Source organism: Lepus europaeus, chromosome 7 (genome assembly GCF_033115175.1).
Source record: "Lepus europaeus isolate LE1 chromosome 7, mLepTim1.pri, whole genome shotgun sequence".
In the NCBI taxonomy this organism is placed as follows: Eukaryota; Metazoa; Chordata; class Mammalia; order Lagomorpha; family Leporidae; genus Lepus; species Lepus europaeus.
The window spans coordinates 58,205,581-58,228,332 of record NC_084833.1 but is presented as its reverse complement, the minus strand read 5'-3'; the positions used below and the strand labels follow the sequence as shown (position 1 = coordinate 58,228,332).

The 22,752-nt window shown below is 42.8% G+C and overlaps 2 protein-coding genes across 2 annotated transcripts in view; both read left to right on the top strand.

Annotated features, from left to right (window-relative positions):
* The window catches only part of NLRP14 (NLR family pyrin domain containing 14), a 40,525-nt gene extending 36,125 nt beyond the window's left edge, over positions 1-4,400 (top strand). The window contains 2 exon segments of the mRNA XM_062198141.1: positions 2,395-2,565; positions 3,606-4,400. Coding sequence (XP_062054125.1) covers positions 2,395-2,565; positions 3,606-3,768 — 334 coding nt within the window. The 3' untranslated portion in view covers positions 3,769-4,400.
* A 16,771-nt stretch (positions 4,401-21,171) lies between these two features.
* On the top strand, positions 21,172-22,332 carry RBMXL2 (RBMX like 2). The gene has a single exon (XM_062198140.1). The coding sequence runs from the start codon at positions 21,172-21,174 to the stop codon at positions 22,330-22,332; it is 1,161 nt and encodes a 386-aa protein (XP_062054124.1).
* The last annotated feature ends 420 nt before the right edge of the window (positions 22,333-22,752 follow it).

Here is a 22,752-nt window from a genome sequence, read left to right as displayed (position 1 = left end):
ACACCACAGTGCTGGCCCCTATCCTTATGTATTTAGATCTATCAGTAAAGCTTAGTAATTTTCTTAAGTGGCCTTGTAATTTGTTTTAACTTTTATCCCAAAGTCTTTGCTATGTTTCAATGCTACTGTAAATTATTGTTTATTCTTTATATAATAGTTTGTTTTTGAACGATTTCATGTATAATATCCAGTTATTTTCTCTTATTGATTCTAATTAGACTCTTGGATTTTTCCAAGTATACAGTCACATAATTTGGGATAATAGTGTTTTTTCCCTTTTCTGTCCTAATATCTTTTTAAAAATTGTCTTAAGTATTACTATGTGACAAAATGTTAATATATCTGGTCAAAGTAGGCTTCCTTAAGTTCCCAGTGTTGAAAGAAATTTCAGTGGCTTACTCGTTTATCAATATAAGGGAGTTCTCTTTTTTTACCCAGTTTTTTTTTTCCCTTTTATATCATGAATAGATATTAAGCTAAGAAATTTGCCACATGTGATGAATGATACTGATTGATTATATAAACCTTGGTTTTGGGGGCTAAAACTGTCACAGTATTTCTTATATACATTATGTGATTTTTTTCAAAACAGTATATGAGTAATCATCCTTATTCATAATGAATACTGTGTATTTTCTTGTGCAGGCCTCATCAAATTTTTGTATCAAAATTTTCACAAAATGAGTTTAGGGGTGTTCTTCCTAAAATTATTTCTTCCTTTAATCTTGTAAAAATTTCTGGTGAAACCATCTAAACTGAGTTTTCTTTATGTGTAGATTATTTGACTTCTATTCAATTTTTAAAACAGTTTTACTTAGGTTTTCTCTAATTTTTGGTAAGTAATGTTAAATTTTATCCATTCATCCAGATTTTAAAACTTACTGGCAAGTGTCTAATATTATCTGTCTAGATTTTAAATAATCTATAGTGATGTATCATTTCCTATTCTTGATATTGGCAACTTGAGCCTTTTCTCATGTTATTTTTCTCTTCAAAAAAACACATTAATCCTCTATGTATAGTTTGTAAAGCTTTATTTCAGTTACTTCCCTGGGGTTTGTTTTTGTCATTTGTTTTTCTAAAGTCTCAAGTTGGATGCTTATATTGTATATATCACCATTCTTTTCCAACACAGACTTTGATTTCCCTTAAATCATGGCAAAAACTTCATCCTACAAGTTTCACTATTATATACAGTTTGTTATTTTTCAGTCTAAAATACTCTTAAATTTTTGTCCTTAACACCTGGATCATTTTAAAATGTACCACTTAATTTTCAAACATAAGAAGGGTGTTCTTATTTTATATATTTTTAATCTCTAGCATTGTTTCTGAGACCATACTGTGCATGATTTTAGTTTAGATTTGATGACATTTACTTCATGGCCCAATTTTTTATATATGTTCCAAAGTGTACTTAAGCATATGCCGAGTTGTTTTTAGCAGTATTCTGTATCAGTTGATTGTTAAATGTTTTCTTAATTATATTTTAGTGGTATTTTTACAAAACAATTACCATGAGAAATATTAAAATCTCCCTTATAATTCTAGATTTCTGTCTGACTTGGTTTTTGTTTTCTGTATTTTGAGACTGTTATTCATGACTGAAAACTCTAAATGTTTTATGATACATTCTTGATAATTCTTTGTCTTATAATTCTTTTATCCTAAAGTGTATTTTCTGCAATATCTGCATACCTTGTATCTTAATTGGTGGGACTATCTCTTCACCACATTAATGAGTTATGAGTAGGCAGGACTTAAAAAAATCTGTTTTGTATGTTCATTACTTATATAGGCATACAGTTGTTCAATGACTAGGTAACTATAAGGCGAAAAGTAAGTTCAAATTTGTTGGTCTAGGGAACATCAGATGCAGAAAGCTGAGTTTAGTAGGCTTATTTGTGTATTACTCTATTGTAGGCTTGTTCAAGGGCTCTTGGTGGACTGGCTGTTTAATTTGTTAATCTCCCTTGGCAATTTTCCTTCCCACCTATAAACAGCTGACTGCTCTTCAAAAAGGTGTAATATTGGTTTGGGTCTATGCATTTTTATTGATATGAATACTGTGGTGTTAGATACCTCATTCTTTCTAAAATACTTAATAGCAAGCTTATAAAATCTTATATTTTTATAATTTTAACATTTAAGGATTCAACTGCTTCATAGCACGTTGTGTACCTGTATATTTTATCTATTCCCTAGACCATAATCAATTTGTAATTAATGATTCAGGGAAGGACATTCTCTGCCTATAAATGAATATTAAAAATATTTATGGTCTTTGAATTGACCCTAACTGCTCATTTTTTTTCAGTTTCTGGAATTATCCTCCATTTGCTTGTTCTCTGCAATGTGATAGAATTATGTTTATCTTTTGTCTTTTCCCTGTAGGTTGGCATACTGTGGTTTGACTTCTCTCTGTTGTCAGGATCTCTCCTCTACTCTTATCAGCAACCAAAGACTGAGAAAAATTAATCTGACACAGAATCCCTTAGGGTCCGAAGGGATTAAGAAGTTATGTGAAGTATTGAGGTCTCCACAATGTAAACTACAAATTCTAGGGTAAGTCTTCACTGGCTTTTTTTCAGAGGGAGAATTTCTCATAATAAGGGGTATGAAGAGCCATTCATTTATTGCAGGCCTTATTATCAACCTGATTATGGATCCTCTGGTACTTCATGGCACTTGTCTTTGTCTCATAGAACACTGGATTTTGAGAGACATAATACAGCATAGTTGTGAAGAGTTAAACATTCTGGAGCCACATTATCTGATTTTTGAATTCTGGCCCTACCAACTAAGTACATGTGTATTTTTTTAAATATACAGGATAATGAGTGGTATTTACAAATTATATATTTTTAAGTTTATTTGAAAGGCAGAGTGAGATCTTCCATTTACTGGTTTACTCCTCAAATGCCTGCAGCAACTGAGGCTGGGCAGGGCAGAAGCCAGGAACTCCATCCAGGTGTCCCACATGGGTGGCAGGAACCCATCTACTTGAGCTATCACCTGCTGCCTCTCAGGTGCACTAGCAGGAAGCTGTATCAGAAATGAGGATTGAATCCCAGGCACTACAGAATGGGATGTAGGCATCCCCAGCAGCAGCCTAACCCACTGTACCACAACACCTGCCCCCTAAATGTTTAATTTAGGCTAGCTCCCTGACCTGTTATTTGGTTTCCTTATCTGTAAGATGGATAAAATGATAAAAATCTACATATAAGGTTATTGTGATGATCACTGAGTCAATATAGACCAAGCACTTAGAATAGTACATAGCATAGTAATAAAAACATGGATTGTGTTAGCTGTTGTCTTCATTATCATTAGTAGTACTGGTAGTATTTTGTTTGCACAAAAAAAGCTCTTAGAGGATCATTTTTTCATTTTAATCTGTTTCTTCTATATTTCATTTTTCTTTAATTGTTCTATCTCCATCACTGTATCTCTGTTCCCTTTGCAACTCCCCATCCATATTAGTACTCTTTTATTTTACAGGGTAGTTTTTTGGTTTGTTTTACCCCCTGTAATTTTTTCAGAGAAAGTGGAGGGCTGTGAGGAAACTGAATGCAAGAAGAGACATTCCCTTGTTTTCTCAGGTTGTGCAAAGAGGCCTTTGATGAGGAAGCCCAGAAGCTGCTGGAAGCTGTGACACTTAAGAATCCACATTTAGTCATTAAGCCAGGCTATAACGATCACAATGAAGATGATGGGTCTTGGTGGCAGTTCAATGATAGCAGTGAAGAAGATGGGTCCTGGTAGCAGTGTTTCTCATGTGAAGAACCTGACATCCCATAAAAAAAAATCAGAAAAACTTCAGAGTAACAGGGTCTATGTTTCTTAGCTTTAGATATTGCAGTACCACAGAGATCACAAATGACATCTGTTAGATATAAGGTAGTCACTTTTCTGTAAAATGTTCATTCTACATCACACATAGTTGGAGAGGCTAAATAAAATGAAACTTAAAGTTATCTGAAAAGTGTAAGATATTTTTAATTGAATGCAAAGGTTAAGGACTCAGATTAAGAGAAAGCCAGAATTGAGGCTCCAAGATGGGAATAGAGAAGATTAAAGTGTCTTGTTTTCTGTTCAATTCCCACTGCCTTGGCTTAATTCACAGCCTCACTATCTCTGGCTCTTTTTATTGGAATGCTTCTCCATGTATGATCGTGAGATGACAAGTGTCAAAGTCACATGGGTGCTGTCTTAAAATGCAGATTACTTAGCATACCAGATATAGTGAAGCTGAACATGGAAGTAATAGTCTTTAGGACCCAGCACTTTTAATTGCCCAGGCAATTCTTTATGCACACTAATATTTGAGAATTACAGTTTCGTTAGAAATGGGAGCCTACTTTTACGATGAACAATTTCTGTAGTTTTGTGGGGGGAAAAAAAGTTTAATTTTCTTTAAGGTGGTATGAAGTTAGTGTGGGTTATAGCTAAACACGGATTCTTCCATTTGACAAAATCATGGCACAATAAATTTACCTGTGAAAGACCGTTCTGCTTGTTCATTGCTTTGTAACCATCCCAAATGTCACTTAAAATGGAAACCATTTTATTGAAATCTCATGACTTGGTGTTTCTAGAATTCAAAAAGGATTTAGCTGAGTGTTTCTTACTTCACATGGTATCCCTTAGGGTTCCTTGGTATTCAGCTGGCAGCCAGGTTGCTCTAGAGGCACCAAAATAATTTTCACCCACATGGCAAGGTGTCGCGATCAAAGAGGCTCGACACCCATGCGTGTTGCAAGCAGATTCTCTTTTTTTCTTCCTCCTCCTGATTAACCTTGCTAGGCAAGGGGTTCCCTGTCTTGTCCTTTTTGGAATAGCAGTCACTGGCCCAGTGGTTTCCCTTGCTGCATCTGGGGCACAGCCCAGAGGCCCCATGTTGAGAAACAGGGCGTCTGCATTCTCTTTTGAGGTGACCTGTTTGTCCACACTTGAAACATTTTCTACTAGAAATGCCTTGGGCCTTGGCCATAGCCATGGCGGCATGAGCTCCTGAGGCTACATCGTCCATTACATCCCTGCATATTTTCATAAAAGTTGGGATATCCTTGTGCTGCCAGGGCCGTAAGGCCTCACAGCAGGTTTTGTTTGCATTTTCATATGCCAAGCGCCATAACAAGGGCGTAGCTTCCTCAGTGGTCTCAGAGATTTCCAGCGGCTTCCATAAGCCTGTGTATAAAATCTGCATATGGCTCTGAGGGGCCTTGAATAATTTTTGTAAGGGTGTGTTTAACCTCTCCCCTCTTAGGAACGGCTTTCCAGGCTCCTATCGCCAGGTCCCTTATCTGTTGTAAACACTCTAAGGTGAGCCGACACTGCATGTCCTCGCCGGCAAATCTCCCTTGCCCTATTAACATTTCTTCTGTCCAGGCATTGGCTGGTGGCCCGGCAGCACGGTTTTTCTGAATTTGGACTCTAACTCCTGAAATGCTGCTGACCAAAGAAGGAAATCTCCACCGCCCAGGACTGCTTTAACCATATTTCTCCAATCATTTGGAATTAGACCGCTGGTGCCGATAGTATCCAAAATATGTTTTGTGAAATTAGCATGGGGTCCATAAAGCTGGACTGATTTCTGCAGTTCTTTTAAAGCGGCAAAGTCCACTGGTGTCCATCCTCTCAGTCCCTGAGCATCCTCTGTTACAGGGAAAATCTGGTGTGGATTGTAATACTCCTCCCAATTTAGTTTTTTATAAGCCGTCCGGGGAGGTCCAGGCTGCACCAGGAACGTGAGTTCCTGGTCCGTGGCTGGGCTTTCTTGAGTCGGGCGAGTCGGAGGGAGGAGTATGGGCCTTACTTCTTGACTCTGAGTGGTCTTACTTGGGGGGACTGTCTGTGAAAAATCAAAGCACCCCGGAGGGTTATCCGGGTCTTCCTCAAAATGAGAAGCCGTTGGTATGGCTGGGTATATAGAAAACGGATTTTCATTAGCACCTTCCTCTCCCTGCTCTTGACAAGATTGCATTTTTGTGGGTTGTCTCAGGCCTCGGTCTATTGTGGCTGAGTCCTTCTCTCCGGCTACACTGCCCTCCTTAGACTCCCTCTGTAAAGTTTCCAGAGCCTCCGTGCTTTCCTGTAATATCCGTCCTATCCATCTCCTGATGTTATAGCCAAATCAATACAGCGCCATAACCTCATTATGTTAGCTTCCACATTTGCTTCACGGAGTTCCCTACCGACTTTCCGCCAATGATCTCTAATAGGCCCTCCTTCACAAACCATGGAGAGGTCTGTTGGAGTATGCATGTGAATGCACATATCGCGCTTGCTTTGACGGGCGTCCCCGCAACTCTTAGTAGCTTATTAAGCAGCACACGTATATGTGTAAGATTGTGAATGTCCCATGGTCTAACTGCTGTTTGTCCTGCGTATACTCCCGGACCACTGCCTGTGGACTCCCGTCAGTGACACTTAGGATTGGCTATGCAGTCGTATCCCTAGGTCCTATGGCCCTAGACTCCCTTCGATAGAAGTTAAATCGGTTACCGACCTTGGTCGGAACTTACTGGATTCCACGCAGAGTATCAGAGTCACGGCACCAGTTGTCGTGATCAAAGAGGCTCGACACCCATGCGTGTTGCAAGCAGATTCTCTTTTTTTCTTCCTCCTCCCCCTTCTCCCACACACTGCATATCCATATATATATCCACCACAGCACTCTCCCGGGGTCATTTTAGGGCAAGCAAACATGCACGTACCAGCATGATAACAGCGGGCTAGAGCTAGCAAGGCCATCGTATGGCGCTGTTTCCATAGTCACCGGCCAGAGACCATTGCTCTGGCTGACTGCCACGTATGACGAGGGCGAGCTCTGTCCCCTGACAGCAAGGATAGCTGAAAGGCTGTGTGTGGCTGTGCCCCTTCTCCCTCTACCTCAGGGCCTCTCCTCATGGTGGTCTCAGCTGCAGGGAGGACGGATTTCTGGGGTGGGAGGTTAAGGGATTGAAAAGAGTCAGGGAAAGGTGCTGATTGTCTTGAAAGCTAGACCTGAATTGGTATAAAGTCACTTCCATCATTGTACATTGGCAAAATAGTCCAGGCCAGCCCAAGTTGAAGGTCAGTTCTTGATGGGAATAATGTCAAAGAATGTGTCCTTCTTTAGTCCACTACAAACCATCAATTTTTCTCTACCTCTCTACCAGAAATAAGACAGCTTTTTAATTGGTTGTAAAGAAAAACTTTTTTTTTTTTTTTTTTAGATTTTATTCATTCATTTGACAGGTAGAGCTACAGACAGTGAGACAGAGAGAAAGGTCTTCCTCCCGTTGGTTCACTCTCTAAATGGCTGCAATGACTGGAGCTACACCTATCCGAAGCCAGGAGCCAGGTGCTTCTTCCTGGTCTCCTATGCGGGTGCAGGGGCCCAAGCACTTGGGCCATCTTCCACTGCTATCCCAGGCCACAGCAGAGAGAAGGACTAGAAGAGGAGCAACCAGGACCAGAACAAGCACCCATATGGGATGCCAGTGCCGCAGGCGAAGGATTACACTGCACCGGCTCCGGAAAAACACATTTTATCTCTCACCCAGTCACTCGATGATTCTGGCCACCAAAATGTGTGGGCTTTTCCCACAACAAGCAGTTTTCCAGCACTAGGGGTGAGGGTCCCATAATCCAATTCACTTCTGATGTTATCAACCAAAAGAGCATCAGGTCCCACAGGACTGCCCTGACTCCAGGTGCCAGTCCCATGTTGTGACCTGTGCTTCTGACCAACCAGAAATCGAAGTTCTCACAACCATGTCCTGGTGTTTGCTAGGATGCCTCAAAGAATTTAAGGAAAACTGATCTTTACTCGTTTACTGTAAGGATACTACAAGGGATACAAATGAAGAGCCAGAAGAACAAGTTATATAGGGTAGGTTCAAAAGGGTTTTGAAGTCCCCATGGATTTGGGGTGTACACACTCTTAGCACATAAGATATATTCAGTGACTGGAAACTCTGAACTCCCATCTTTTTCAGTTTCTATTGAAGCTTCATTAGGTAGACAAGGTTAATTAAGTCATTGGCCATTGGGTGATCCATCAGCTCACCTTGAAGCCCCCTAAAGGTTAGGGTGGGAGTAACATTTTTATCCCCTAATTACTGATTGGTTCCCCTGGGAGCCTGTGCACATCCAGAGGCTATCCAGGAACTACCAGTCACCTCATTAGCATGTGAAAAGACATCACTTCAAGTCCATATGTTTGAGGAGCTGTGTGTTGGAAAACAAGACAGTATCACACTGACACAGGTACAGAGTTAGTGTGGCAGAACTAAAGATAAGCAGGGCAAATGGCAACTGAAAATTTACAGATGATATTACTGGAACTGACATTTTGGCATAGGTGATGCGCACAGTGTAGTCAGATTAAGGGAGTCATGCCTGATGTACTACTTAGCTAAACTTACAGACATCAATTTTTGCTAAAGAGAATTTATTATTTGCATGGCCAAGCAATAGAAGTAGGGGATCTTTATCCAAACTGCCCTCCCTTCTGGATCAAGGAAGTGGTGATGTACGAGTACAGAAGCAAACACAAGGGAGATTCAGGAGTGGACTTGGGATTTAGGTAATGTCCTTGATAGGTCTTTGTTCTTGCTGTGTAGGTGTAACTCCTGAGGTCGTCTGGTCTTGTGGTTGCCACAGGATGGATACACACACCCTATCATCAGGAGACTTGGTGCCTGTCTTGTCCTGAGTGATGAATTACTTTTCGAAAAAATAAGAATTTGGGATAACGGTTTGGCACAGCAGGTAAGATGCCACTTAGAACACCTGAATCTCAGAGTACCTAGGTTTGAGTCCAAGCTTTGTTCTCAAGATTGTAGCTTCCTGCTAATGTGTACCCTCGGAGACATCTGGTGATGACTCAAGTAGCTGGATCACTGTCACCCATGTATTAGATCTGCATTGGTTTTTCTGTTCTTGCTTCAGCCTGGCCGAGCACCAGCTGTTGTGGGCATCTGGGGAATGAACCTCTCGGGGGATCTCTGTTTTCTCTGCTTGTCACTGTCTCTGCCTCTCAATTTTTTTAAAGCATTTGAGGAACAGGTTTATATATCCATCACAAAAGGTGTTTTAAAAAGATGTTAGGAAAACATCACTGGGTAGACAGGGAACTGGTTCATGTTCTACAAGGCAGTAATAATCCATGGGATTACCTTTTAGAAATAATTTGTACTGCCTGCTGACAATTATTTTCAAAGCTATTAAGTTCCTACAAATTAATCTTGACCTTTACAGAACTATATCCTATCAGTAGCAAAGAGAGAGTCAAAGATACACACCCCTAGAAATTTAGATAATCCCCAGCCTGCTAGGCATCGCCTAGTATACAACAAAAGAATACCCAGTAGTCTCTTTGATGTGCTTTTAGGTTTTGGATAATCCTCAATAATGCTCACCTCCTGGAGTTGCAGTGCTAACCTGGGGTGGTGGATTTGGAAACCAAGGGGTCATTTCTGGTTGTCAGAATTGAGGGTAGTTCCTGACATCCAGTGGGTAGAGGCCAGAGATGCTGCTACATGTCCAATACACAAGACAGCTCCCACAACAAAGGAGCCCACCCAAAATGTCAGTAGTGTCAAGGATGAGAAACCTGAGATGAGATTTTTATTATAAGACTAGAGCCTAGGGAGATTACTGACGCCATGAACAGGAGTGTCAAATTGTTAAGTCAGCAACAGAAGTCACTGTGTACTTACATCCCATGTGGGAACTGTCCTTAATGTGTTGTCTAATGTGCAGTGATGCTATAACTAGTACTGAAACAGTATTTTTACACTTTGTGTTTCTGCGTGGGTACAAACTGATGAGATCTTTACTAATTATATACTGAATCGATCTTCTGTATATAAAGATAATTGGAAATGAAAAAAAAAACCTGGTGTTAAATTGGAAATGGCATAGAAAATTAATTAATTTTTAAAAAAATATTATGTAGGATCTCTGTCTTTAATGTGCTGTACACTCTTATTTAATGCTATAACTAGTACTCCAACAGTATTTTTTTTTCACTTTGTGTTGCTATATGGGGGCAAACTGTTGAAATCGTTACCTAATATATACTAAACTGATCTTTTGTATATAAAGAGAATTGAAAATGAATGATGATGTGATTGGAAGGGGAGAGGGAGCGGGAAAGGGGAGGGTTGCGGGTGGGAGGGAAGTTTTGGGAGGGGGAAGCCATTGTAACCCATAAGCTGTACTTTGGAAATTTATATTCATTAAATAAACGTTTAATTAAAAAAAAGCTTAATTGGGGGGACACAGATAGCCCTCTCCATAGGCTGTTACTGAAGAGTTGAGGTCTGAATTGTTTGGTAAGTATGATTATAGAAAGTAGAAAATAAGGGAACATGGAATGAATTAGAGAAATTGACCTCTGAATCTAAAATCAAAAGATGTGACACTTAGTGCTGTTACAATCAGTTATGAGCTTTGATGTGATAATTAGTATTTTCATACCCAACTTATCTATGTAAGGCTAAAACTGCTACTTATTTCTCATAACACCTTTAATTCTTAGCCTGAAGAAAATGAACTTGGGGTAAATTTAGGAAGAGGGAGGAGAATGTGCAGCATCTATACATACCTTCCCATCAATGCACACTGTAAGTGAAAGAGCAGATAATACAGGAAAACCCTATGGAAAAAGCTTGCTTTCTTCGAATCTCCTTACCATGATTTTTTTTTTACATTTTCTGTCTAGTCTTATGGATTATTTCACTGCATTCTACTCTATCCTCCACACCACTATAAAGTGGTTTTCTTTTAAAACAGAAATGTATAGGAGTATATTTTTAATAACTTGTGGAAAATGAAATTAAAAGATGAGTTTTGGTGTAAAACGTTTTTGAAATCCATGCATAGTTTCTTCATCATATGCATTGTACATGACCTTTAAGGTTCCTTCTATATTCAAATCTCTTTCCCTCCTTTGACCTCTACTGTGTTTTATTCAGCTTCATCTTGGCCCCCTAGACATGAGGTAAATAGTGGACACCACCAATTTCAAACATACTGCTTTGTTCTGCTCATCATTTTGTCCGTTTTCCTTTGTACATACTATTCTAATATTTATCTGTTCTTTGTTTTCTGTAGATCTTCATGGATACTATCCTCCTTTAAGAGCAGAAAAAGGGGTAACAACAGATTCCTTTATAACAGGGAAAAGTACAAACATGGCACTCTCCTACAGTTAGTACGTTTGCCTCCTTCAGATGTAATTGGTTGTTTAAACCATTGCTTTTACTGTTTGTCTTTAGAATCTCCAACACCTAGTACAACTCCTGCCTTGTAATAGGTGCTCAGTATTTTTTGAACTAATGAAAGAGTAAGTAGGTGACATTACAGCTGGACCAAGTTCTCCTTATTCAAAAGGCTGAATAAGGTAGTTCTTTCCAATGTGTCATGCTCCCCTCTCACTTCTTAATTCATGACTCAGACCTTGGCATAGCTTACCTTCTCAGCACAATCATCTCCCCACTCCTCCTAGAGCTGGCTCTAGACCATCCCTTAGACTGCAATTTAAATACCACCTCCTCCCAGAGATTGTACAGTCTCTTATATACCAGCATCACCTCCTCTTAAAAGGCATCATGGTTTTTTGTTTTCTTTCCTCCCATTCTCCCAGAGGTGTAATTATTTATTTCATGTTGTCTTTCTCCCTCATCGCAGTGTAAGTTCACTGAAGGCTCTCTGTAAATTGGGGACTGTCATTCGATAAGGAAGCAAAAATAAGCTGTTCTTTTTTGGGGAACAAGTGTTTTACTTTCTAATTGCAAAGGCATTCTATGTGGGTGATCTTTTTACCACGGAAAACCCTGCCAACTCCTGCAGCCTTGGAATGGACTCTGGAGACGTTGGGGTTGCAATCTCCACATCCAGCTGGAGTCCCCTGATTCTACTGCAGGGCACCTTGCATTTCTAGTTGGCTCTTGAGATTTATTGCTTTGAGTGCAGCTGAGGTCTTCAGACAAGGCTGAAGGGGAGGCTGGGGTCCAGAAATTGGTCCCCAGTTCTGACTCCCAAGGAGAAGAAGCCACTAGGGGCGCCCACAGGGCTCTGCACAGCCCGAGGGCTTGGCTTTTGGGGTGTGGGCGTGGGGACAGCCCTATTCTTGGCTGCATACCACAGCAGCTGCCGGCAGAGCCTACTCCTGGGCTCCCTGGGGTTGTGCGCCTTACCTGGGCGCCTTGAAGTTTGGTGTGCGGTGCCTGGTAGGAGTGGGGACACGGCTGGAAAGGATTCGATCCCAAGCCTGGTCTCCCTCTCCAGAGAAAGCAGGACGCTGGACAGCGCTTAGAGGCAGCAACTGCTCACACTCCTTTCAGTTTGAGTTCTTTGCCTGGTGGGGGCACTCTCACCACTCATAAGTAAAACTGAAGTCCCTATTTCTGAAGCCACCCTCCTAAAGAGAGGCAGAAGTGGATTCCCCAAAGTTGGAAGCTTGTTATTAACTTGAATAACAAATACCTCTGAATTACAGGAAAAATGGAGGATGATTAATCTTTGGGTTCCCAGGAGGTGGTGCACGGTAGTCAGATTTATAGACGGGAAATAGGACGGTAGTGGCCAGGGCAGGGGAGAATAAGGAGTGGTTTTTTTTTTTTTTTTTTTTTTTGACAGGCAGAGTGGACAGGGAGAGAGAGACAGAGAGAAAGGTCTTCCTTTTGCCGTTGGTTCACCCTCCAATGGCCGCCGCGGTTGGCGCGCTGCGGCCAGCGCACCACGCTGATCCGATGGCAGGAGCCAGGTGCTTATCCTGGTCTCCCATGGGGGTGCAGGGCCCAAGTACTTGGGCCATCTTCCACTGCACTCCCTGGCCACAGCAGAGAGCTGGCCTGGAAGAGGGAGGAGTGGTTTAATGAGTAGAGTTTTGCAAGGTGACGAGTTCTTTGATTTCCTAACAATATGAATGTACTTTATGCTACTGAACTACACATCTAAAAATGGTTAAGATGGTTAATTTTACTTGATTTTACATAGTTTTAAGAGTTAAGTTAGATTAACATAAATTTTACAAAACATTAGTGGGTTTCCAAACTGCAAACTGACAAGGAAGCTCCCTCCTCACTGTCAAGGAACCATGTGCTGGAGTCCAGAGCCATGAGGTCCCACCATGCATCTGGATAGCTGAACCAGGAAACTCAATCCCTGGGGATCCTAAAAACATTTGACTATACTAAAAATCTTTGTCTTTTTCTGTCTGGCTTATTTCACTTAACTGTAATATCATTAAGATTCAATCATTTTAGCACATACCACAATTTTCTTCCTTCTTAAGGCTGAGTAACATTCCATTGTGCATGTGTTACATTTAAAAAAATATTTGAGAGAGTTACAGAGAGAGGGAGAGATGGAGAGAGGGGTCTTCCATCTACTGGTTCACTCCCCAAATGGCTACAATAGCTGGAGCTGGGCCAGTCCGAAGCCAGAGCCAGGAGCATCTTCTGGGTCTCCCACATGGATGCAGGGGCCCAAAAACTTTGGCCATTCTCTGCTGTTTTCCCAGGCACATTAGCAGGGAGCTGGATGGGAAGTGGTGCAGCAGGGACTTGAACCGGCATCCAGCGCAGCAGGTGGAGGCCTATTCCACTATGCCACAGTGTTGGCCCTATGTATTATATTAAAAAAAAAAACTGTTCATCTATCAGTGGACATGTATGATGCTTCCACTTACTGGCTATTAAGAGTAATGTTGCTATGTACAAAGGTATCCAAATATCTAAGACACTGCTATTTAAAAAAATTTATTTTGTTTATTTGAAAGAGTTACCGAGAGGTAGAAACAGATATTTCATCTGCTGGTTCACTCCTGAAATGGCCACAACAGCTGGAGATGAGCTGATCCGAAGCCAGGAGCCTCTTCTGGGTCTTCCACATGAGTGCAGGGGCCCAAGGACTTTGGCCATCCTCTGCTGCTTTCCCAAGCACATTAGCAGGGAGCTGGATGGGAAGTGGTGCAGCAGGGATTTGAACCAGCGCCCAGATGGGATGCTGGCACTGTAAGCCAAGGCTTTAAACCTGCTGGACCACAGCGCCAGCCCTGAGACTCTGCTTTTAATACTTTTGGTCATATGCCCAAAAATGGATTTGTTTGATCATATGGTAATTCTATTTCTGATATATTTAAGAATTACTGATTTTCTTTTCCATGATAGCTGCATTATAATACATTCCCTCCCTTTCTCCAATTTCTCCATATTTTTGTGTGTCTGTGCACACACACACACAATAATCATCCTAATGGGTGTAAAGTGGTAAGACTATTTTATGTCCTTCAGACACGGGGCAGCCTCAATTAATGTCTGAGAGTAAGCTGATAATCGCCTCAAATGGAAATTCTCTAGTTCAAATTCCCAGTAGTTTAATGGGGCAGTTGGGGGTGAAGGAGGCACACAGTTCACAGGCTCAGACTGTTCTATCACCCTGTGAACTTCCATGAGAACAAAGGACTTTCCTCAACACTATCCTAACAGACTTGACCAACTTTAGCTTGGCTTTCACCTGTACTAAGCCTTATCCCTAAAGGAACTCAAGCCCCTGTATTGTTTGCTCAAGAAAATGCAATGCTGCCAAACTGCAAAATGCCCACTGTTCCAAATTCACACTGTTAAACCATTTTCAGTAATTTCCCACTTACCTTCTCCTGTATGTTTCCAAGTCCCTAAAGCCCCATTACCTTTTGACTGCCCCTTTTCCAATCCCCATGGCCCCCTATATTTCCCTTTCTGTCCTGCCTTTAAAAACTTGCCAGCCTGTCTTAGTTGGAGTTGACTCAGTTACTACATTTACATTTAATATCTTGACAATTTAATAATGTCTGGTGCTGGAAGTCAGATGTGGGTCAGAACCATAACTAGACTCTTGGATGTGACAACTGAATATTTCAGAGAGCCACAAAACCTCTGTCTCCAGTTTTCTTGACCATTTGAGTATCTTTTGGTGAGTCGGATTTGTTCCCAGTGCTCCAGAGGCACCATGAGAACAAGTCTTGATTCTTATCTTTCTAAGTATACTCTCGAGTTTGGGATAAAGTCACAGGCTTCTTTGGCAACTACCAGTAATTAAAAATACAAAAGGTCTTCAAAACTTCATGGAAAAACGTATATTATGAAAACTATTCATCACAACTTAATACTTTATCCCTCCTAGCATTTTTTTTCTTTGTTCTACCTAATACTTTTGGTTGAATTCTGTAATTAATACACAGTTACTCTTAAATGCTGATACTTAACTGAAAAAATGATCCCTGTTAAATATAAGAGTGGGAATAAGAGAGGGAAGAGATGTACAATTTGGGACATGCTCAAGCTGACTTGCCCCAAATGGTAGAGTTAGAAACATACCAGGGTATTCCAATTCAATCCCATCAAGGTGGCATGTACCAATGCCATCTCACTAGTCCAAGTGATCAACTTCAGTTCACAATTGATCATAATGATAGGACTAAGAGTCAAAGGGATCACATAAACAAGACTAGTGTCTGAAAATACTAACCTATAGAGTAAAAAAGGGAGAGAACAATCCAACATGGGAAGCGGTATACACAGCAGACTCATAGAATGACGGACGTCCTAAACAGCACTCTGGCCTCAGAATCAGTCCTTAAGGCATTCAGACCCAGCTGAAGAGCCCATGAGAGTATTTCAGGCATGGAAAACCAAGACACTCTGTCAAAAAAAAAAATGACCTAAATGAAAGATCTCCACAAGTGAGATCCCAGTGGAAAGAACAGGTCATCAAAGAAGGAGGTACCTTTCTCTGAAGGGAGGAGAGAACTTCCACTTTGACTGTGACCTTGTCTAAATATGATAAGAGTCGGTGAACTCAAAAGGCTTCCATAGCCTTGGCAACTCATGACAAGATCCTAGGGTGATTACTGATGCCATAAAAAAAGTGTCAATTTGTTAAGTCAGCAACAGGAGTCACCATGCACTTACTCCTCATGTAGGATCTCTGTCCTTAATGTGCTGTACATTGTGATTTAATGCTATAACTAGTACTCAAACAGTATTTTTCACTTTGTGTTTCTATGTGGGTGCAAACTGTTGAAATCTTTACTTAATATATACTAAACTGATCTTCTGTATATAAAGAGAATTGAAAATGAATCTTGATGTGAATGGAAGGGGAGAGAGAGTGGGAAAGGGGAGGGTTGCGGGTGGGAGGGAAGTTATGGGGGGGGAAAGCCATTGTAATCCATAAGCTATACTTTGGAAATTTATATTCATTAAATAAAAGTTAAAAAAAGTATTCATCAATTTAAAACAATTATGCACCAAAATGAACTTTTAACATTCCTTTTTCCACAAACTTTTTTAAGTACCCTCATATGTAAAGTACTACTAATTAAGAATATGGGAGCTATATCTTGGCTCTCAAACCCCTGTTTTGCCCCTACAGTCTAATACTGTCTGCCTTATCACTGGAAAAATTTTTAACAAATACTATTGAATTGTAATAGCTCTTTTGGAGCTCCTTGGATATTTGTGAAACTAGTCCACCCAAGAGGAACCCTGAGACAAAAGGGAGCACACACAATTGTCCCCTTACTTTGTTTGGTATGAAGACATCCAGAAATGGTTCAGTTTCTAGGCTCTCCTCCCCAGGGATGTGGGGGCAGAAGAGGTGCCAAAATGAATAACCCTCCTCAGGTGACCAGATCCCATCCTGAACCTATTAAGAACTCTACTGGCAGGCACTCCATTAGCCTGAATTCTGGTATAGTTCTCAGGGATTCACTATGCCTTAGAAAAGACACTCCTGTCAGGAAATTCCAAGTGTTTTTAGGAATTCTATGTCAATATACATTGTATATTTTTATTATACTACAAGTGATGACAGTTTGTATGAAGAAAGTAGCAATGCAGAAGTAGATAAGTGAATGGATTGCAAATGTATTTGGAGACTAGGGCCAAAAGGACATTCTTAGAGGAGGGGAGAGGCACTATAGCAAATAGAGGAAACAAGAATCACTCCTCAAAGTGGAATAAGAAAAGAAGAATAAAAGCGCAATGTACTGGTACAATACATGGATGAATCTTAAAATATATATGCTGAGTGAAATAAAGCACAGAAGAATTCCTTCTATATTATTCCATTTATATAGAGTTCAAGTATAGGCAAAACTGATTTATGGTTGATGCAGGTGAGACCAAGTTGCCTCTGGGAGGAATATATTGTTTTCAAAGAGGCTCAAAGAAACCCTCTGGGGTGGTGGAAATGTTACAGATCTTATGTGGGTCATGGTTACATGGATATACACCTATGCAAAAATTAAGCAATAAACATAAGATGTTATAAGTAAATTAGGGGCCAGTACTGTGGCTTAGGGGGTGAAGCCACTGCCTGCAGTGCTGGCATCCCATGTGGGCACTGGTTCAAGTCCCAGCTACTGCACTTGTGAGCCAGCTCTCTGCTATGGCCTGGGAAAGCAGTAGAGGTTGGCCCAAGTCCTTGTACCCTTGCACCCACATGGGAGACCCAAAAGAAGCTCCTGGCTTCTGGCTATTTGGGGAGTGTCTCTCTCTCTCTCTCTCTCTCTCTCTCTCTCTCTCTCTCTCTCTCTCCCTCCCTCCCTCCCTCCCTCCCTCCCTCTCTCTCTCTCTCTCTCTCTGCACCTGCCTCTCTGTAACTTTCTGCCTTTCAAATAAATAAATAAATCTTTAAAAAATAAGTAAATTAGTCCTCATTAAAAATGTTCACATGGCCGGCACCACGGCTCATTTGGCTTATCCTCTGCCTGCGGTGCCGGCACCTTGGGTTCTAGTCCTGGTTGTTCCTCTTCCAGTCCAGCTCTCTGCTGTAGCCTGGGAAGGCAGTGGAGGATGGCCCAAGTGCTTGGGCCCTGCACCCGCATGGGAGACCAGTAGGAAGCACCTGGCTCCTGGCTTCGGATCGGCACAGCGCCGGCCATAGCGGCCACTTGGGGGGTGAACCAATGTAAGGAAGACCTTTCTCTCTCTCTCCCTAACTCTGCCTGTCAAAAAAAAATTGTTCACATGAAATAAATAGAAGGCATAATTTTTTGTGCAATAGAGGAAAAAGAAAGGAATAAAGATAAATCATCTTCTGTAAGAAAAGGGAAGAAATAAGGAGGTAAGGCAAGAAAGGCATGGTTAACAGAAAGCACAATAAAATGGCAGGAAGAAACCTAAAAGATATAAGTATTAGATTAAACAGATTATGGTAAAAAAAAAAAGGCCCTTTTGAATAATGTGGATCATTACAGAATAAAAAGCATTCACCAGAAATACACAGAAATTCCCAATTTTTACATATCCCACAATACAACCTTAAATTACACAAAACAAAAATGGACATAAAAACAGGAAACTGACAAACCCATGATTATGGGAAATTTTTAAACTTCTTAATTATTGCCAAATCTGTCAAATAAAAAGGACTAAGAAGTTTTGAAAATCAATATACATAAATAATTTTACTCCAATATTGAGAGAATACACTTTTTTTTCTCAACATATGAACATTTCACACACACACACACACACTTAGAATAACAGGTCACAAAGCAAATCTCAACAACAAAAACCAATTATCATAATACAGCATGTTAAGTAATAATCAAAACATCCAAGTGTGTGAAGACTGTCATAATTCATAGGTCAAGGAGAAATAATGAAAATGATAAAAATGTTAGCAATTGAATAACAGTGAAAACACCAAGTATGCACAGCTTAGAACATGTTGTTAACTACTATAGAGAGAATAAATTTTAACTTTAGACATAATAATTAGAATAGTCATTTCTTAAAATTCTTAAGGTGCTAAGTGTCATACCTAAAAAATCAGAACAAAAATATCAACTGTAAATTTAAAGGATATAGAAAAAACAGAGTATCATCGAAGAAAATCAAAGCAGGACAGGGAAGGCTAAAAGCTGGTCTTTTTGAAAGAACAGTAAGAGAAAAGAAACAAACTTCTAGCAATACTGGTCACAAAAAAAAAAGAGTGGCAGACACATGGCACAGCTGTTATGATGCCACTTGAGATGCCCACATCAGACTGCCTGATTCCAGCTGCCTGTTAATGTGCTCCCTGGGAGGCAGCAAGTAAAGGCTAAACTAACTTGGGGCTCTGGCACCCAGAAAGGATACCCAGATTTAGTTCCAGTCTCCTGGCTTCTACCTGGGCAAGCCTTGGCTGTTATACACATTTAGGAAGTGAACCTGCAGAGGAAAGATCTCTGCCCTGCCCCCCTTAAAACAAACATTTTTTTAATGAAAAAACAAGGCACAGCTATATATAAATTTGAAAATTTAAGCAAAACTTGATTAACTTCTAAGAAAAGTATATCCTACAAAACACAACAGGAAATTTTTAAAAATCTGCATGGACTCAAAACTAAAAATATCGGTTACCTAAAATATACTCAAAGCACCAGGCCAGGGGGTCTCTTAGGAAAAATCTCCCCACTTTAGTAGGGGGAAAAATAAAGAGAAATGAATACATTTCGTGCTCAGAAAGATAACATTTCTAAATGAAGTACTTAGGAGTTTTTTAGAAAATCAATACATCCCAGATGGATTTACCTTAGGAGCACAATGTTTTAATACTAAAAATATTATTAATTAAAAATCTGTTACCATAATTCATCACATGAATATGATGCATTTAAACTTCCACTCATGCATGTTAAATCATAAAGCCTTAAAGGTGTTCCTGTTCAAGCTGGAAACATAAAAACGTCTGCTTCAACTCAACTATCTAAAGCTGTTGCAATAAACCAATGTAACACATACATATTCATATGAGACACTTCAAAAACTTTGTGGAAAGATGGAATAAAAAATGTTAATCTTGTTAAGAAAAACTTGAAATCCATGCATAGGTTTTTCCTAATAGACATTTTCCATGAATTTTTGGAGGTCTTATGAATATTTATATGTACAGACAGACATCTCATAACTAAACTATGCACTACAGCCTTTGGAAAATTTTACCATTTTTTTAAAGTAGTTATTCATTTGACAGGTAGAGTTACAGAGAGAGAGAGAGAGAGAGAGAGGGGAAGGAAAGGTCTTCTTTCCATTGGTTCACCCCCCCAAATGGCTGCTACGGCCAGAGCTACGCTGATCCGAAGCCAGGAGCCAAGGTGCTTCCTCCTGGTCTCCCACACGGGTGCAGGGCCCAAGCACTTGGGCCATCCTCCACCGCACTCCCGGGCCACAGCAGAGAGCTGGACTGGAAGAGGAGCAACGGGGACTGGAACCCGGTGTCCATATGGGATGCCAGGGCCGCAGGCGGAGGATTAACCAAGTGAGCCATGGCGCCAGCCCCTGGGAAATTTTACCATTTTTTTAAACAAATGGCTCCAAAACACACTAAACAAACAAACAAATCAATTTTAGATTTGCTGTTTCAAGCAAAGAAACTCGCCAGTTGTACTCTCCACACTTGTTTCCAGTCAGAGAGCATCATAAGGAAGAAATATATGGGTGTAAATTTATTTCCATGAACTGAAAACGTGCTTTGCTGAGGCGTGCTGCGCAAGCCCAGGTGCTACTTCCGCAGGTTGTAATGTGAGGAAAATGGTGAAGGGACGAGAAAATACCCGGTTCCTCGGAAGAAGGAGCCCCTCGCCTTCCGGGTCCCGCACCCCTCGGCAGCCACCCCACTGCCGAGGCAACTTCCAAGAAGGAACTCTCACTTTTCTCACATTTCACGTACAAACGGCGTGTTCAATTTTTATACTACTTTTTGTTTGTTTGAAAGCGGTTTGGGTAACTTGGCTTAGAACGCACCATATTCTTAAGAGTTCTGGGAAAATTCATCTCCCACTTAACGGCTCCCCCCTTGGCGGCCCGGCAACGACGTCAGGCCGAGGCTCGGGTTCGCAGAGCCGGAAGACGCGGACGGACGGAGTCACAGGACCGCACCTGCCCGACGGCCGCACCGCCCCCGGAGACAACCAGCCAATCCCAAGGAGCGGGCCGGGCGGCGGGAACCGGCTCCGGGGGGCTCAGACCGGAGCGTTCCGCCTGCGCCTGCGGGCCCGGGACTCGGCGACAGCGCGCCGCCCGACCGGTAGGAGCCGCCCTCGGCGAGCGGACGAGCGGGCGAGCGGCTTCGCAGGGCGCGACGGGCGCGCCGCCTCTTCGCCTCCCGCCGCCACAGACCGCTCGACGCGCAGCCATGGTCGAGGCCGACCGCCCCGGGAAGCTTTTCATCGGGGGCCTCAACCCCGAAACCGACGAGAAAGCCCTCGAGGCCGCCTTTGGGAAGTATGGCCGCATCATCGAGGTGCTCCTCATGAAAGACCGAGAGACCAGCAAGTCCAGGGGCTTCGCGTTCGTCACCTTCGAGAGCCCCGCAGACGCCAAGGCCGCCGCCCGAGATATGAATGGCAAGTCCCTAGATGGTAAGGCCATCAAGGTGGCCCAGGCCACCAAGCCGGCGTACGAGAGCAGCCGGCGCGGGCCGCCGCTGCCCCGCAGCCGCGGTCGCCCGAGGGGCCTGCGCGGGACCCGCGGCGGCGGCCCGCGGCGACCTCCCTCCCGGGGTGGGCCCGCCGACGACGGCGGCTACGCGGGGGACTTCGACCTGCGGCCCTCGAGGGCCCCGCTGCCCATGAAGCGCGGGCCGCCGCCGCGCAGGGCCGGCCCGCCCCCGAAGAGGGCCGCGCCGTCGGGCCTGGCCCGCAGCGGCGGCGGCGGGATGCGCGGGCGGGCTCCGGCCGCGCGTGGGCGCGATGGCTACGGGGGCCCGCCGCGCCGGGAGCCGCCAGCCCCGCGCCGCGACCCCTATCTGGGCCCCCGGGAGGAGGGCTACTCGCCCCGCGACAGCTACTCGAGCCGCGACTACCCGAGCGCCCGCGACTTCGCCCCCTCGCCCAGAGAGTACACCTACCGCGACTACGGCCACTCCAGTGCCCGCGACGACTGCCCGTCGAGAGGCTACGGCGACCGAGACGGCTACGGGGGTCGCGACCGTGACTACGTGGATCATCCAAGCGGAGGTTCCTACCGAGACCCCTTCGAGAGCTACGGGGATCCGCGCGGTGCCGCCTCGGCGCGGGGCCCACCGCCATCTTATGGCGGAGGAGGCCGCTATGAGGAGTACCGGGGCTGCTCCCCTGATGCCTATGGCGGCGGGCGCGACAGCTATGGCAGCAGCCGGAGCGACCGCTATTCGCGAGGCCGAGACCGGGTGGGCCGGCCAGATCGCGGGCTGCCTCCGTCCATGGAGAGGGGGTGCCCGCCTCCGCGTGATTCCTATAGCCGTTCCGGCCGTAGGGCCCCCAGGGGCGGAGGCCGCCTTGGAAGCGAGAGAGGGGAAGGCCGGAGCAGATACTAAGGACGTACAGACTTGGGACCAAAATTTGTTCTCAAAGAAGCCAACGAGAAGAAGAACCTGTCCCGAGGACTAGTACGAGGAAGAGTTATTTTTTTGCCTTTTAAGAATTTATTGTTGACTTTCTCTCCATTACTTTTTCATGCTTTTGGGAGGAAAAAGTTAAAACTCGTTTAATTGCGTTTTGGAATTGTTAACGTTTCTTTCAACAAGCTCATGTTAAAAGTATAACTTGAACCTGCGTACTAGTCTTTTTATATTTAAAAGTAGAAATTCTCCAAAAGGCTTCTTTCTTTGTAAATTTTCTGATAAATGAGGCAAACAGTTCTAGGCTCTTTACAAACATCTGCCCACCTAAAGTGGAAAAATGGATCATTCTGCCCATTTTGAACCAACTAGATTTTTGGAGGGAGAATGGGAGGG